We start from the raw sequence: 18,068 nt of genomic DNA, 5'->3' as shown, positions 1-18,068 counted from the left end.
CATCATATTAATATGTTGACCTCAAGTCATCACTGATTTATTCTGTTACATGACGTTGTCCTCAGACCATCATATTAATATGTTGACCTCAAGTCATCACTGATTTATTCTGTTACATGATGTTGTCCTCAGACCATCATATTAATATGTTGACCTCAAGTCATCACTGATTTATTCTGTTACATGATGTTGTCCTCAGACCATCATATTAATATGTTGACCTCAAGTCATCACTGATTTATTCTGTTACATGATGTTGTCCTCAGACCATCATATTAATATGTTGACCTCAAGTCATCACTGATTTATTCTGTTACATGATGTTGTCCTCAGACCATCATATTAATATGTTGACCTCAAGTCATCACTGATTTATTCTGTTACATGATGTTGTCCTCAGACCATCATATGAATATGTTGACCTCAAGTCGTCACTGATTTATTCTGTGTGCTGATGTTGTCCTCAGACCATCATATGAATATGTTGACCTCAAGTCATCACTGATCTATTCTGTGTGCTGATGTTGTCCTCAGACCATCATATGAATATGTTGACCTCAAGTCATCACTGATTTATTCTGTTACATGATGTTGTCCTCAGACCATCATATTAATATGTTGACCTCAAGTCATCACTGATTTATTCTGTTACATGATGTTGTCCTCAGACCATCATATGAATATGTTGACCTCAAGTCATCACTGATCTATTCTGTGTGCTGATGTTGTCCTCAGACCATCATATTAATATGTTGACCTCAAGTCATCACTGATTTATTCTGTTACATGATGTTGTCCTCAGACCATCATATTAATATGTTGACCTCAAGTCATCACTGATTTATTCTGTTACATGATGTTGTCCTCAGACCATCATATTAATATGTTGACCTCAAGTCATCACTGATTTATTCTGTTACATGATGTTGTCCTCAGACCATCATATTAATATGTTGACCTCAAGTCATCACTGATTTATTCTGTTACATGATGTTGTCCTCAGACCATCATATGAATATGTTGACCTCAAGTCGTCACTGATTTATTCTGTGTGCTGATGTTGTCCTCAGACCATCATATGAATATGTTGACCTCAAGTCATCACTGATTTATCCTGTTACATGATGTTGTCCTCAGACCATCATATGAATATGTTGACCTCAAGTCATCACTGATTTATTCTGTTACATGATGTTGTCCTCAGACCATCATATGAATATGTTGACCTCAAGTCGTCACTGATTTATTCTGTTACATGATGTTGTCCTCAGACCATCATATGAATATGTTGACCTCAAGTCGTCACTGATTTATCCTGTTACATGATGTTGTCCTCAGACCATCATATTAATATGTTGACCTCAAGTCATCACTGATTTATCCTGTTACATGATGTTGTCCTCAGACCATCATATGAATATGTTGACCTCAAGTCATCACTGATTTATTCTGTTACATGATGTTGTCCTCAGACCATCATATTAATATGTTGACCTCAAGTCATCACTGATTTATCCTGTTACATGATGTTGTCCTCAGACCATCATATTAATATGTTGACCTCAAGTCATCACTGATCTATTCTGTTACATGATGTTGTCCTCAGACCATCATATTAATATGTTGACCTCAAGTCATCACTGATCTATTCTGTTACATGATGTTGTCCTCAGACCATCATATTAATATGTTGACCTCAAGTCATCACTGATTTGTTACATGATGTTGTCCTCAGACCATCATATTAATATGTTGACCTCAAGTCGTCACTGATTTATTCTGTTACATGATATTGTCCTCAGACCATCATATTAATATGTTGACCTCAAGTCATCACTGATTTATCCTGTTACATGATGTTGTCCTCAGACCATCATATGAATATGTTGACCAAGTCATCACTGATTTATTGTTACATGATGTTGTCCTCAGACCATCATATGAATATGTTGACCTCAAGTCATCACTGATTTATTGTTACATGATGTTGTCCTCAGACCATCATATGAATATGTTGACCTCAAGTCATCACTGATTTATTCTGTTACATGATGTTGTCCTCAGACCATCATATTAATGTTGACCTCAAGTCCTCACTGATTTATTATGTTACATGATGTTGTCCTCAGACCATCATATTAATGTTGACCTCAAGTCATCACTGATTTATTCTGTTACATGATGTTGTCCTCAGACCATCATATTAATATGTTGACCTCAGTCATCACTGATTTATCCTGTTACATGATGTTATCCTCAGACCATCATATGAATATGTTGACCTCAAGCATCACTGATTTATTCTGTGCTGATGTTGTCCTCAGACCATCATATTAATATGTTGACCTCAAGTCGTCACTGATTTATTCTGTAACATGATGTTGTCCTCAGACCATCATATTAATATGTTGACCTCAAGTCCTCACTGATTTATTATGTTACATGATGTTGTCCTCAGACCATCATATTAATATGTTGACCTCAAGTCCTCACTGATTTATGTTACATGATGTTGTCCTCAGACCATCATATTAATATGTTGACCTCAAGTCGTCACTGATTTATTCTGTTACATGATGTTGTCCTCAGACCATCATATTAATATGTTGACCTCAAGTCCTCACTGATTTATTATGTTACATGATGTTGTCCTCAGACCATCATATTAATATGTTGACCTCAAGTCCTCACTGATTTATGTTACATGATGTTGTCCTCAGACCATCATATTAATATGTTGACCTCAAGTCGTCACTGATTTATCCTGTTACATGATGTTGTCCTCAGACCATCATATGAATATGTTGACCTCAAGTCATCACTGATTTATCCTGTTACATGATGTTGTCCTCAGACCATCATATTAATATGTTGACCTCAAGTCGTCACTGATTTATCCTGTTACATGATGTTGTCCTCAGACCATCATATGAATATGTTGACCTCAAGCATCACTGATTTATTCTGTGCTGATGTTGTCCTCAGACCATCATATTAATATGTTGACCTCAAGTCGTCACTGATTTATTCTGTAACATGATGTTGTCCTCAGACCATCATATTAATATGTTGACCTCAAGTCCTCACTGATTTATTATGTTACATGATGTTGTCCTCAGACCATCATATTAATATGTTGACCTCAAGTCCTCACTGATTTATGTTACATGATGTTGTCCTCAGACCATCATATTAATATGTTGACCTCAAGTCGTCACTGATTTATTATGTTACATGATGTTGTTCTCAGACAATATAGTAAAATGTGTTCCAAAAATTGCTTTCCTGATGGTATAAAAAAGTAGCTTACAGTATGCATTGAATTGCTTTCATGAGATTATCGTGGGTTTTTAGGTCTTTACATTGATGTTTTTAGCCTTATTTTTGTCTTTTCTTTTTTAGGGTTTGTATATCAAATATGGAGGAATTTATAAAGACATCTGTATACAAAGAGGAGAGATTTAAAGGAAACAAAAAAGAGACAGATATAACAGTCCATGTTTTAGAAAAAGATTTGGATGCTTGTGAATTTATTCAAGAAAGGCTCTCTACCATAAACGCATCCAAAGATGGCAAATTCAGGAGTGTGAATTCTGCAAGTCTGCAAAATCAGAAAAATGGATATTTCTTGTTCACATGCAAACGTTCTGGAACATACACACCCCAAAGTCGAAGGGCCAAAGGATGTAAGGCCTATGTTTCCTTTAAAAAGAGGACAGACTGGCTCAACAAACTTGTTATAGTTGAAAGGACTTACAGCATTCATTCAGGACATGACCCAACAAGTTCTTCTGAGGGACACTCAGAAAAAATTAATCAAGAGTTAGTCAAGAATATTCAAGATTTAATATCTCTAGGTGTTAAGCCAGATACAATTCTTTTAAAATCACATGAATGGTCAAAGGAACAAGGGCATACTGATCTCAACAACCGAGCATATTTTGTTACCCCAAAAGACATTGAAAATATTCGGACATGTATGATGCGAAAAAATCAGCAACACAAAGATGATGCCAATAGTACAGCACAACTTCTTGAGGGCGCTTTTAGAGACTCTGTTATTTTTTATCAGCCTTACAGTCCACAAACAGATCTTGTCATAGTTTTACAAACACCATCAATGAGAGACAGTCTTCAAGAATATGGAAGAGATATTGTTTTTATGGATGCAACACATGGCGTCAACCAGTATGGCTTTCCTTTATTTACATTAGTTGTCAGGGACAGTCATGGTCATGGCATACCCATTGCCTATATCATCTTGGGAAATGAAAAGCAGGCCATGCTTCAGCTGGCACTGGAAAAGCTGAAACCAACATTTTCTGTACCTCCAAGGTAATGCAAACATATATAAACAAATTCAATTGCAATTATTACATAATGTTTTGGTACACAGTTCCTTAAAATTAAACTTTTTATGCATGACTTTATTTCAGGTTCATTATTCAATTTATGAATTCAACTTAATCAATTCTTTTTTTTCCCTATGAACCAGAACCAGCTTGCATTTATTTCTTAACAGCATTATATGACTAGCCTACAGTAGGTGTTATCTCTGTTAACTAATGAACCTTATTGTAAAGTGTTACCTTATTTTCATTAGGTGCTTTATGGTTGATAAAGACCAGGCTGAAATCAATGCTGTCCGTAAGGTGTTCAACGAGTCAGATGTTCTCCTTTGTTGGTACCATGTAACCCAAGTAAGTACTAAGTTAAGATTGAATGGAGACTGCTTTGATTTTTGCTCATTTTGCAATATAAATCTATTATTGTTGTGCTAAAATTTCAATCAAAAACAACAGTTTGAATGTTTGGTTACTGGATGACACATAAGGTTTAGTGAAAATATATGAATGGCCTAAAAATGAAGTTAATTTTGTTGTACATCTTACAGTCGTTTGTAACTTAGAATAGAAGAATAGAATAGAATGAGACATTTATATAGCGCTTTCATATGTACTACTGTACACCCAAAGCGCTTTACAATCATATCAAGGAGAGATCCTCAACCACCACCAGTGTGCAGCATCCACTTGGATGATGTGACGGCAGCCACAGTACAACAGCGCCAGTGCGCTCACCACACACCAGCTATAGGTGGAGAGAGGAGAGAGTGATAGAGCCAATTCAATGTAAGGGGATTATTAGGAGCCCATGATTGGTAAGGGCCAATGGGTGGAATGGTGCAAGACTTCTTGTCATCCGCTTCCAGTTATTTGTTGGCCAATTTGCCATCAATTGATTACAATAATACTAGCCAAATGCATTGATTAGATTAATTGAAGGTCTCACCAGTTTAAATAAATAATTTTATATTTCCCCACCATTTATTACACACAGGCAGTAACACGTTGGCTGTCAAGATCTGAATCTGGTGTGAGTGGACCTGAAAAGGCAGATTCGAGAGCGCACATTATGCAGTTAATGTCGGAGCTGAAATCCTGTTCCACGGTGTGTTGCTTTTCATTTGTTTTATAGAGCAATTATAGCTTGTAGTGTGACTCTTTTTTTTTTAATGGTAGCAAGCTATGTATATGTGGTCATGTACCTTGCAGTATCTACAAAATGTTATTATTTTAACAGAATAAGAGGGAAAAGGAATGAATGGAAAAGCATAGCGCCAAACAGTAGTCAACAAACAGATAAATAAACAACTTGCAGTGCGTTGATCCAAGAAAACAAAAAAAAAGGATAAAAGATTTGCCACACTTTATTTGTGACCTCTGGACCATGAAATCCTGTAAGCTTTTTGGCCAGTTTTCGTGCAAGGTGCGCAAAACGTTTTCGGATTCAACCCTTCATCAGTGCATTGTGTATCCAAGCCTATACCTGCAGTCATTTATAAGCTTATTATGTAATCAATGTAATATACTGGAATCTGACTCTAACAATAAAAATACACACGTCACATGATTGGACATTCAAGTATAAAGGTTACATGATTCTCATTATGTATCTCACTGTATAAATTAACAGATAAACATAGATAAAACATCACAATCACTCAACATTTATAGAAAACAATTAAATAGTTAATTCCTCATTCATGCCCAGAGGATATAGATATTTCCATTTGCACTACCTCTGTAAAAGTTTCCGTTCCATATTACCAGCCCTGCGTGACCCTGTGTTATGTGCACTATAACTACGAAATTTAATTCCGAGATTGAATGGGATATCGTATATAACAAAATAAGATTCTTTATGAATAATAAAAAAATATATTTTTATTTTAGTTCTGTCCTGAATAAGATATTTCACATAACAGATCTTTACATAGTCCTCAACTCAAAATAATAGCTACATTTATAATCATTTATAATAATAACCCTGTTCAAAAGTTTACATAAGTACCCTTGCATTTTTTATGTTATAATATACAAACATTAATTATTACCTTTCATATAGGCCTAAATGGATTTAGTATAATCAATCACAAACATGACATTCCCAGCACACTAAGTGCACACACTAGGGTTGAGGTCTATGTCGAGGATTACCTTTATGACCTATAAATTCAGTTCTTATACTAATAACACAAAACAACATGATTTTGCTTGTCCATTTTTACAGGAACATGAATTCAAGAAAAAAGCTGAGATGTTTCACTGCCAGTTTAAGAACTTAAAAGATGTCTGCAAGTACTTTAGGAACCACTGGGAGCCAATTGGTCCTCTGTGGTCTAACTTCGGAAGATGTTATAAGCATGGAGACTCTGAAACAAACAATCTAATAGAACGGTATACATTTTTATGCATGTTCACTTAATGATAATCATCATAACTGAAAGTTAGCATGGTGTTTTGAGTATCTTTTAGTTTGTTAAAGAGTACATTGTAATTGTTCCAACCTGTTGCTGCTCCTCATTCAACAAACTGATCTCTCTGCTTTTATTTCCTTGTAGCTTCTTCCACCGTTTAAAATACCAATTCCTCTGTGGCATCCGGAATCGTAGATTGGATAATTTGATTGATGTGCTATTGAACAAGACTGACAAGTACTTCAACATAATACAGGATTTGCAGTCTGCTGGGAGAGTCTTTAACCCTCTGGAATGTAAAATGGAAGAAATAAAGAAGTCTGCTCAGAGGATGCTAGACAACGGTTGGGCCACAGCAGTTACTGCAGCTTCAACAGAAACATACATATACGATGTTCCATCTGAAAATAATCCACATGTAGTTTACTGTGTATGCCCTGCAGAGCAGTTCTGCAGTTGTCTTGCTGGTACAAGGGGACGTACATGTAAGCATCTCATTTTATTAAGTCTTCTCACTTGTGGTGATGGTGAAACCTTTCCAGATATGGACACACAACTGCAAGCCCATGCCAAGAACTTGATTCAAAATAATAAGTATAGCATTTCTACAGAGCCTAAAAAAACACTAGAGGTTGAAAGCTTATTTGGAAGAGCAGTATCAAAACCATGTATAGTGGCGAATGTATGTGACTGCTGTACTTTCTCATATCATACAAAATGTGCTTGTCTACTACTTGCAAAGGGACTTTTAAATGAGATGAGTGAGACAACATCAAAAAATGCAATTAACATTTCAGTGGAGCCTATACAGGATAAAATTGCAGATGAAGATAGGCGTAGTATAACTATCAGGAAACTGGAAAGCATACTGAAGACTCTACAGACATGGGAGAAAATTCCTGAGGACATTGCCCATAAAGTCAATGAACTAGAAGTGCAAACAAAGGAAGAAAATATAAACTTTAAAAGATTTGTGCGACTTTGTGATGAGGACAAGTCACGGAAAATACGGCCACTATTTGCAAACAGAAAAAGAAAGACTGACAGAAACACTGCCTCAGAGACGATGACAGATGTCACATCAAGTTTTCCTATTAAATCAAGAAGAAAATGCAGAGCAATCAGTGGTCCAAAAAGATAATACAAATAAGGTTTGAAAAGTACTTTTTATTCAAATGCAGTTTTGCCATTTTAACAAACGTTGTACTTGTTCTCCACTATATGAGTCCTTTATACGAGTCCACCAGTAAAAGTTACTATAAAACAATTGACTATGAAAATAAAAGCCTTGTCAAATATCAGATAAAGAAATTGAACTTTCCTTTTTTGTTTAGAAATAGTCTGATAGCAGCCACGTGTGCAGGAACATGGGTACTGTTCATTTCAAAGAGTCCTCTAAAAAGGAAAAGAAAACCTCAGCCGCTGTAGGCCCAAAGCGGTGGGTGGCCAAATCCAGCTCAGATTCAGGACCAAGGTTTTCCACATTACTTTTCATTTGTTCAATGGTCCTCCTGCAAATCAATTAAAATGTTCATGTTACTACCTGGGATTGTTACTTTGTTGCATCATAGCCAAAGATCCACATTGTTAAAAGCCCTATATAAATGAAGGAAGGTGACCTAGACTTGATCATATGGAATTGCAATACGCATGACATCATTCTCTTGTTGATTAATTGGCCTCTTGATACAGGGACTAAACAGCAGGCTGAAAAAGTTTGTACAATGGTAATATTAGAAATAAAATGCACATTAGGCCAATTAAGTTTAACAAAGGGCAAAAACATTGCATTTTCTGTCAACAGAACAAACAGTTCTAGAACGTCAATGCACCCTACATTTGTACTTTAAGATGAAAATAAAATAAAAAAAATCTGTCCTGATCCACGCTGCTAACCTATTTTCCTAATATGACCTCAGAGGCAATCCTAGACACTACACTGTGATATAGAGTCAGTGTAGCATAAAATTGCATACAGTCAGAGACCAGCAAGTAGTGATTCGGGGTGTATAAATAAAAAGAAGGTGTAGACATTAAGATATTCTAAGACAAGACACCACATACAGAGAGGGGACTTATACAGACACACTTACAGTGTTGCTGGGATGTCCTCTTCAGGTATACCAGCAAGTAGTTTCTCTTTCGGCACATGTTTGGCCAGTGCCATCCCAAACCCGTTTGCTAGGTCTTCCGCCTCTCCCTCGGTTAAAGTGCTGAATATTGTCAGCTTTGACTTTGCCTTTCTAGGCTGCTGCAGCACATTGGGTGGAACATCTTTTTTGCCAACCTATGAACAAGTACAGTGTCACAGATGCAAAGCATGAGAGCAGGGCTTTCTAAATATCAGTCATGTACTGTACCATGCCTATCAATAGCCATGAGGGGGAGAGTGGTAAACTCCATATTACTTTCCATCTTCTTTTATACTTAAATGTATGCATATAATAAAAATACAAACCCTTATCAACATTCGGAACATGTTTGTGGACATGTTTTCTCCTTTGACCCTCCTCCTCAACTCATCTTCATCTACCTGGTAGCTCTTTCCTTGCGCTGTTAGCCTTCCTAAAACTTTGTACACTTTCCTTTCTGTTTCCTCTACTCCCTCATCTTCCCTATGTCTTTCTTCACTGTGTTGCTCATGCATCTCTTCCTCCTCGTCCTCCTCCTCCATTTCTTCCTCACTGCAAATGGCCATAGGTTTTCCTATGGCCTCCAACATGGACATAACGGTCTTTTCTGTTCAAAAATATGTCAGAACTCATGTCAACATCACAGGTTTACAATGTGGGACAATCAACAAAAATGTAATTACTAGCTAAACCTTTCTATCAATTAAAGTGGAATGTCACTCCTTTATTAGAATTGACATGTTTGTTCTTTCTTTGTCCCAGGGCAGAGAAAGTAAACTATACTTGTTTCTAACATATACTTTGGCTTTGCTTTGATCTGCTTTCTCTTGGCTTTAGAGTGCACTGACCAGTATCATTTATGAATGGAATACCTGGGGGGAAAAATTGTCTGTCCCAGGTGAAGTGACTGTAGTAGTGTAAATGAGATACAGCCAAAGTTCAGTTAAGTCAGAAAGCATGCAAACATTTGAATTTGTTACCCTGTTGTAGTACAAAGCCTTCTGCAGATCTAGAGGGTTGGGCTAACAGGTCTGGGTCAGCTGCGTAAAAAAAACAAGATATAAAAGTGTGAGATTATCTAAAAGATATATTTGTATGGCTTGTGCAAGAAATCCAACCAGTCAATAACAAAACAGTTACCCGAGTGTAGTGCAGTGCCTAGTGCAGGCAAAGAGATTTGGGGCAATGAGTTGCTGTCATCTGTAAAAAAAAAAAAAAAAAAAAAAAAAAGTCACACAATACACAATTCAAAATCTACAAAAAACTGTGAGTGAATGTGTGTGTGTGTGTATATATAGAGTGATTGATTGAGTGAAAGTGTGAGTATGTGTGTGTGTGTGTGAGAATGATTGAAAAGTGTGTGTGTGAGTCTAATCATTTATTTATATAGCGCTTTTTACAATACAGATTGTTTCAAAGCAGCTTTACAGAGACAACAGGAAAATAATGCAAAAATTTCCAGAAGAAATTAGCATCACAATCCACCTTAAATAAATTTAGTAATGTTTCATTTTTGTTATAAAAAAGTTATTTAGTTAATTTATATAGTCGCTCTGGAGTAAACGACGAGTGAGGGAGTGAAAGTGTGTGTGTGTGTGTGTGTGTGTGTGTGAGTGAGAGAGTAAGTGAGTGTTTGAGTGAGTGAGTGTTTGAGTGAGTGAGTGTTTGAGTGAGTGAGAGTTTGAGCGAGTGAGTGTTTGAGTGAGTGAGTGTTTGAGTGAGTGAGTGTTTGAGTGAGTGAGTGTTTGAGCGAGTGAATTAGCGAGTGTTTGAGTGAGTGAGTGTTTGAGTGAGTGAGTGTTTGAGTGAGTGAGAGTTTGAGCGAGTGAGTGTTTGAGTGAGTGAGTGTTTGAGCGAGTGAGTGTTTGAGTGAGTGAGTGTTTGAGCGAGTGAATTAGCGAGTGTTTGAGTGAGTGAGTGAGTGAGTGAGTGTTTCAGTGAGTGAGTGAATGAGTGAGTGTTTGAGTGAGTGAGTGAATGAATGAGAGTGTTTTTGTTTGAGTGAGTGGGTGTTTGAGTGAGTGTTTGAGCGAGTGAGTGTTTGAGCGAGCGAGTGTTTGAGTGAGTGAGTGAGTGTTTGAGTGAGTGAATTAATGAGTGTTTTTGTTTGTTTGAGTGAGTGGGTGTTTGAGTGAATAAGTGGGTGTTTGAGTGAATGAGTGAGTGTTTGAGAGTGTTTGAGCGAGTGAGTGTTTGAGTGAGTGAGTGTTTGAGTGAGTGAATGAATGAGTGTGTTTGTTTGAGCGAGTGAGTGTTTGAGTGAGTGAATGAATGAGTGAGTGTGTTTGTTTGAGTAAGTGAGTGAGTGAGCGAGCGAGTGTTTGAGTGAGTGAGTGAGCGAGTGAGTGTTTGAGCGAGTGAATGAGCAAGTGTTTGAGAGAGTGAGTGAATGAGCGAGTGAGTAAGTGAGTGTTTGAGCGAGTGAGTGAATGAGCGAGTGAGTGACTGAGTGTTTGAGTGAGTGAGTGTTTGAGCGAGTGAATGAGCAAGTGTTTGAGCGAGTGAGTGAATGAGCGAGTGAGTGAGTGAGTGTTTGAGTGAGTGAGTGTTTGAGCAAGTGAATGATCAAGTGTTTGAGTGAGTGAGTGTTTGAGTGTTTGAGTGAGCGAGTGAGTGAATGTTTGAGTGAGTGAGTGTTTAAGTGAGTGTTTGAGTGAGTGAGTGAATGAGCGAGTGAATAAGCAAGTGTTTGAGTGAGTGAGCGAGTGAGTTTTTGAGCTCTTGAGTTTTGGAGCGAGTGTTTGAGTGAGTGAATGAGCAAGTGTTTGAGTGAGTGAGTGTTTGAGTGAGTGTTTGAGCGAGTGAATGAGCAAGTGTTTGAGCGAGTGAATGAGCAAGTGTTTGAGCGAGTGAGTGTTTGAGCAAGTGTTTGAGTGAATGAGTGTTTGAGCGAGTGAATAAGCAAGTGTTTGAGTGAGTGTTTGAGTGAGTGAATGAGCAAGTGTTTGAGTGAGTGAGTGTTTGAGTGAGTGAATGAATGAGTGAGTGTTTGTTTGTTTGAGTAATTGAATGAGTGAGTGAGCGAGCGAGTGTTTGAGTGAGTGAGCGAGTGAGTGAATGATTGAGTGAGTGTTTGAGTGAGTGAGTGTTTGAGCGAGTGAATGAGCAAGTGTTTGAGTGAGTGAGTGAATGAGCGAGTGAGTGAATGAGCGAGTGAGTGAGTGTTTGAGTGAGTGAGTGTTTGAGCGAGTGAATGAGCAAGTGTTTGAGTGAGTGAGTGTTTGAGCGCGTGAATAAGCAAGTGTTTGAGTGAGTGAGCGAGTGAGTGTTTGAGTGAGTGAGTGTTTGAGTGAGTGAGTGTTTGAGTGAGTGTTTGAGCGAGTGAATGAGCAAGTGTTTGAGTGAGTGAGTGTTTGAGCGAGTGAGTGTTTGAGCGAGTGAATGAGCAAGTGTTTGAGTGAGTGAGTGTTTGAGTGAGTGAATGAGCAAGTGTTTGAGTGAGTGAGTGTTTGAGCGAGTGAATGAGCAAGTGTTTGAGTGAGTGAGTGTTTGAGCGAGTGAATGAGCAAGTGTTTGAGTGAGTGTTTGAGTGAGTGTTTGAGTGAGTGAATGAGCAAGTGTTTGAGTGAGTGAGTGTTTGAGTGAGTGAGTGAATGAATGAGTGAGTGTGTTTGTTTGAGTAAGTGAATGAGTGAGTGAGCGAGCGAGTGTTTGAGTGAGTGAGCGAGTGAGTGAATGAGTGAGTGTTTGAGTGAGTGAGTGTTTGAGCGAGTGAATGAGCAAGTGTTTGAGTGAGTGAGTGAATGAGCGAGTGAGTGAGTGAGTGAGTGAATGAGCGAGTGAGTGAGTGTTTGAGTGAGTGAGTGTTTGAGCGAGTGAATGAGCAAGTGTTTGAGTGAGTGAGTGTTTGAGTGAGTGAGTGAGTGTTTGAGCGAGTGAATAAGCAAGTGTTTGAGTAAGTGTTTGAGTGAGTGTTTGAGTGAGTGTTCGAGTGAGTGTTTGAGTGAGTGAGTGTTTGATTGAGTGTTTGAGCGAGTGAATGAGCAAGTGTTTGAGTGAGTGAGTGTTTGAGCGAGTGAGTGTTTGAGCGAGTGAATGAGCAAGTGTTTGAGTGAGTGAGCGAGTGAGTGAGCGAGTGTTTGAGCGAGTGAGTGTTTGAGCGAGTGTTTGAGCAAGTGAGTGAATGAGTGAGTGAGTGAGTGTTTGAGCGAGTGAATGAGCAAGTGTTTGAGTGAGTGAGTGTTTGAGCGAGTGAGTGTTTGAGCGAGTGAATGAGCAAGTGTTTGAGTGAGTGTTTGAGTGAGCGAGTGAGTGTTTGAGCGAGTGTTTGAGCAAGTGAGTGAATGAGTGAGTGAGTGAGTGTTTGAGCGAGTGAATGAGCAAGTGTTTGAGTGAGTTTTTGTTTTTGCTGTTTTTTATTCAGGATACTCCGTCTGGCACGTGCAATGATGACGCAGTGAATAGTGACGATTCTCTCTGACCAATCAGCAATCTGCTGTGTTTTCACGTCACATTTTAGTATCGCCTCAGCTCGCTTAGAACCTCGCCGGAGGTGGTATGAAAAGAAAAGTACCTGGAAGCAGGTACAGGTACAACTTTTACACAGTGGAAAACCAAACAAAGCAGAGTCGAGTCGAGCTGGCACTGTGTAGTGGGAAAGCGCCAATAGACATTTGTACAGAGTCAGGCAGTAGAGTCCAATTTGTTTTTATATGACTTCTGCGATTTTCTCCTTTACCTTGACATATGTAGCACATGAGTGTGCCTGCACACTCTAGATGCATCACTGCCCCACAGGTACATGCCTTCTGTTAAAAATAAAAAAATAAAAAAATCACATATACAATAGGGGTGTGAACCATATATACATGACAGGTCGGTAAAGTATTATATGCATGTCAGGTACAGAGATTATGTATACTATATATGAAAAGTTTCCATTCCTAATATGAGTTCTCATAGACATGCATGTGAGTGTATGGTCTGTATATGCATTTTATGTGTGTATTGACATTTTATAATGACAAATTATAATGATTATGCTTGAATAAGACATGCAGAATATCACTTTCATGTGAAAACCGCACTTACTGTCTTTTTCCCTGAAACATTTTTGGCACAAATTCCACATTTTTTTGTTCGATCTGTAAATACAGGATATATATATATATTATATTTATAAATATATTCTTGTCTCTTTTTTGTTGTTGCTTATAATATTAGAATTTTTGAAGGTCTGCTTTCATGGACTGATGAAAATAAAAAAATGGTAAAGATTTTTTTCTATGAACAATTAATGCTGTTCTACATCCACATTTCTGACTAACATGATTTGACTTTTCAAGCCTGTACAAAAAGCTAACAAAGGAGACGCTGATTATCTCCAGCATCATTCAACAACATTGTTGATGATTAAGAAATATGGCAAGGGCCCAAAATATTTAAATTTAAATTTATATTTATACCTATTGATAACATTTCAATCAATAAGCCACATACCTAAAGACTGAAACAAAAGTGAGGCCAGGCGCATTCTCTCTTTTTGTATTGCAGGGCACTGGAAAGAGGTAATGTAGCCACCAGACTTCATAAATTCAGTGGCAAACTTGAAGGAAGGCAAAAGTTTTTTGACAAGAGAGAAAAAATACAGAAACATAATTACATTTGTCACTAAATAAATAATCAGACAAGTATTGGCGCTTTAATATATCAATGTACAAGGGTAGATTATATATGATAATAGGTTTAAATTAAAATGGTTGACACATGCCTGCAGTGATTTACGCTGGGTAACAGAAATTAACTTACTGCAAGTGTGTGGATACCACATGACACGGAATCGGATTGCAAATTGTGTTTTGTGGTTTTAATGTCCCACTCTCCTTTCACCCCCCTTGAAGCTGCAAATGTACTGTAATCAACAAAATCATAATCACGGCTAACATCCAACTCCAGTTAACAGTTAATTTTAAAATAAATATTTTGTCATCTACTCATATCCATGTCAGTCAAAACTGTTGCGTCCTCGTAGCAAATCTAATCTACAGAGAGGGGTACTTATGCTAGTCATGTGAGCATGCCTGTGCAAGAGTGGGTCTGTATAATGTAAATAGTGGGAGTTGTGAGGAAGTTGTGAGGAAGTTGGTTGGAAATTGATCAGCTCTAAAATGACTTAGAGGTAACAGTGTTAATGAAGGGCAGGTACTGCCATTTTACACAATTTAGCCCTTATAGTAGATTTTAGCCCATTAGATGACGGATATCATTATAGTAAACAAAACAATAAATACCTACCACCAGTGTTGAGCAACTGCTTGGCACTGCCACTCTGTCTCTCCAAGGGAGTTGAAGTAGGTGATGCACCTTCTGTCAAAATTGCAATGCTAAAACAGAAATATTTGAAGTTATAATAATACCATTAGACACTTATTGCAATATTCACTCTGCCTTCTGGCCCTGACATGTTCCAAGTTCCATGGTCCAACACAGGAAATTGCACCAGAATAAATGATACTGACTCTTTGAAGTTTGGAGTACTTACTAGGCGTTCCAGGAACATGAAACAAACTAATGTGAGATGCAGCTCATCACAGTGACAATCTTTTTAATTCATAATTTGAGCATGTAATAAAAATAATTTTTTGGTATTTTTCCTTGAAAGTTGTAATATGTTAATCTTAACATACTTAAGATGCTAGCATAACATTTTAGTCAGATTTGTTAACTTTCATGGGTTTTGTGGTGTTTAAGACACATTGTTACATAAAATAGAAACATTTGGAAGAGGTGATTTGACAGATAACTAAGATTTTTGTATAAAGACAGAAATAAAATAGAATCCACATGTGAAAATGATTTATCCTTAAAAAGGTTTGACTCACAAAAAAGCTCCAGTGATTGCCACCCTCGAGATAAGCGCCAAACATCTCTGTTGCCCCTTTCAAAATGTTATTCTGTAATTCAGAGAAATAGAATAGAAATCAAAGGAATAAAATATAATCTGAATGCTGTTTAATTAAGTTCCCTGAAACCTAGCAGCAGCTATTCATTAACATAATACCTAACAAAAAAAATGCAGGTCAGTGACAAAATATTTAATCTTCCGGTAACACTTTATTTTACAGTGTCCTTGTTACATATGTTACATGTACTTACCATAGTAATAACAGTAAATTATGCATAATTACATGCAACTAACCCTCAAACAAAACCTAATCCTACCCTAACCTTATAGTAAGTACATGTAGTTACTTAATATTACTCAGTACTTAAATATATAATTACACTGTAACAATGACACCTTAAAATAAAGTGTAACCAATCTTCCTTACCTTGAGAAAATAGTGGCTCTTTGCCCTTTTTGATCCTTCCAGAATTTTTGTGAGTGCCTGAGAATTTACATGCACAACACCTGGCCGATCCTGATTTAAGGTAGAGGGATACAATATTTTCCTTTTTAATAGAGTTGAAGAAATAAACATGTATCAAATCAATTATATATACTGTATAATAGAATTCAAATTATTGCTGGTAAAATTACACTTACCCTGCTAAGGACATTACATATGGAATCCATGACCTGAAAATTTCAAGGAAAAATGTGAGGTAAACAAATTGAACTGCTCTATATTTTAAGTAAAATAGAAATATATAAGTCATTTATCATCAGTCCTGTTCTAGACTGGACCTTTAAGGTACAAAATGCCCAGATGTTGGAGGCATGTTTTGGTGCTAGACAAGAGCCAACACACAAAGCATGTTATTTATTTTTATGCATTCTGGGCTTAATTTCCCAGTTTGTTTGTATTTCATTGTTTTTCAGCATCTGACTAGCAAAGAAATGTCTTCGTGAACACCTTGCAGAACTTCAAAATAAATTTCTAAGGCTAAATGCAAGTCAGAGGCCATTGTTGTTTGTTTTGGTGGTAGTGTAAGAATTTACATAGCTTACTATAAGGACATTAAGTTACCTCGTCAGAAACCTCGTTGTCCTCCATTAAAGTTTTGAAACTTTCGACTTGTATATTATATGGCCCCACATTTCCTATTGTGAACTTTGGCCTTTTACTTTGGAGACACCTTAATGCCTTAACATCTACAAAGATGAAGAATAATTAATAGATTACACATTTTGCAAGTACATTGGGTTTTAAAATGGTCAATAAATAAATAAACAAATGTTTTATTTTTAAATCAATAAAATTTAAAATGCCCATCTGATAACATTGCAAATGTATGTTTATAAAAAGATGCTGTGAGAAGTTGCTTCTCTTGTAGCTTACAAAGAATCAGCCTCTCCCCCAACCGCCAGTAAGGTGAAGGTATACATTGTGTTAGATTTTAAAACATGTTAAAAATGAAACATGGTTAAATTACATTAAATAAAGTAAAAAATCATACCTTCCATTGTGTGCTCTTATTGCCACTTGGTGTCCTTTAGCCTAAATACAGAAGCAATGATAAATAGCCTACTTATTATAAATATGATTATTTTACAGATAGGTCTACTGTGAGGTTATACCATCAGGAAAGCCATTTTTGGTACACATTTTACTATATTTACTGAGGACAACATCATGTAACAGAATAAATCAGTGATGACTTGAGGTCAACATATTCATATGATGGTCTGAGGACAACATCAGCACAGAATAAATCAGTGATGACTTGAGGTCAACATATTAATATGATGGTCTGAGGACAACATCAGCACAGAATAAATCAGTGATGACTTGAGGTCAACATATTCATATGATGGTCTGAGGACAACATCAGCACACAGAATAAATCAGTGACGACTTGAGGTCAACATATTAATATGATGCCATGGTCTGAGGACAACATCATGTAACAGAATAAATCAGTGATGACTTGAGGTCAACATATTCATATGATGATCTGAGGACAACATCATGTAACAGAATAAATCAGTGATGACTTGAGGTCAACATATTCATATGATGATCTGAGGACAACATCATGTAACAGGATAAATCAGTGACGACTTGAGGTCAACATATTCATATGATGATCTGAGGACAACATCATGTAACAGGATAAATCAGTGATGACTTGAGGTCAACATATTCATATGATGATCTGAGGACAACATCATGTAACAGAATAAATCAGTGATGACTTGAGGTCAACATATTCATATGATGATCTGAGGACAACATCATGTAACAGAATAAATCAGTGATGACTTGAGGTCAACATATTCATATGATGGTCTG

At 37.0% G+C, this 18,068-nt stretch overlaps 2 protein-coding genes across 3 annotated transcripts; one reads left to right on the top strand and one right to left on the bottom strand.

Moving 5' to 3' along the window:
* Positions 1–4,271: 4,271 nt before the first annotated feature.
* Positions 4,272–7,341, top strand: LOC311085221 (uncharacterized protein; the record flags this gene model as incomplete). Its single annotated transcript, XM_084117654.1, has 6 exons — positions 4,272–4,335; positions 4,604–4,700; positions 5,341–5,451; positions 6,574–6,740; positions 6,905–7,190; positions 7,303–7,341. The coding sequence occupies exons 1-6, from the start codon at positions 4,283–4,285 to the stop codon at positions 7,339–7,341; spliced, it is 753 nt and encodes a 250-aa protein (XP_083973780.1). The 5' UTR covers positions 4,272–4,282.
* A 627-nt stretch (positions 7,342–7,968) lies between these two features.
* On the bottom strand, positions 7,969–16,866 carry LOC311084114 (uncharacterized protein). 2 transcript variants are annotated; one of them, XR_014606438.1, is made up of 13 exons: positions 16,803–16,866; positions 16,379–16,411; positions 16,164–16,253; positions 15,714–15,785; positions 15,127–15,215; positions 14,641–14,743; positions 14,332–14,437; positions 13,924–13,976; positions 13,571–13,640; positions 10,033–10,092; positions 9,873–9,932; positions 8,854–9,047; positions 7,969–8,271 (listed from the first exon to the last, which is right to left on the bottom strand). XR_014606438.1 is itself a non-coding variant. In XM_084115965.1 (12 exons), exons 1-12 carry the CDS (start codon positions 16,827–16,829, stop codon positions 9,004–9,006), a joined length of 807 nt encoding a protein of 268 aa, XP_083972091.1. In that variant the 5' UTR covers positions 16,830–16,866; the 3' UTR covers positions 8,282–9,003. The 2 variants fall into 2 exon arrangements, 1 of the variants encoding a protein (XP_083972091.1); XM_084115965.1 differs by lacking the exon at positions 7,969–8,271 and having other exon boundaries at positions 8,282–9,047.
* Positions 16,867–18,068: the final 1,202 nt, after the last annotated feature.

Source organism: Abramis brama, assembly GCF_963993115.1.
Source record: "Abramis brama genome assembly, chromosome: 6".
NCBI classification, from domain to species: domain Eukaryota; kingdom Metazoa; phylum Chordata; class Actinopteri; order Cypriniformes; family Leuciscidae; genus Abramis; species Abramis brama.
This window is presented reverse-complemented; position numbering and strand designations above follow the sequence as displayed.

Coding starts and splice junctions, on each gene's coding strand:
- LOC311084114 (XM_084115965.1), bottom strand. CDS start 16,829: ATGGAGGACAACGAGGTTTCTGACGAG. Junction 16,412..16,802: donor ACAACGAGGTTTCTGACGAG/GTAACTTAATGT, acceptor TGAAATTTTCAG/GTCATGGATTCCATATGTAA. Junction 10,093..13,570: donor CATGTGCTACATATGTCAAG/GTAAAGGAGAAA, acceptor TTTTTTTTACAG/ATGACAGCAACTCATTGCCC.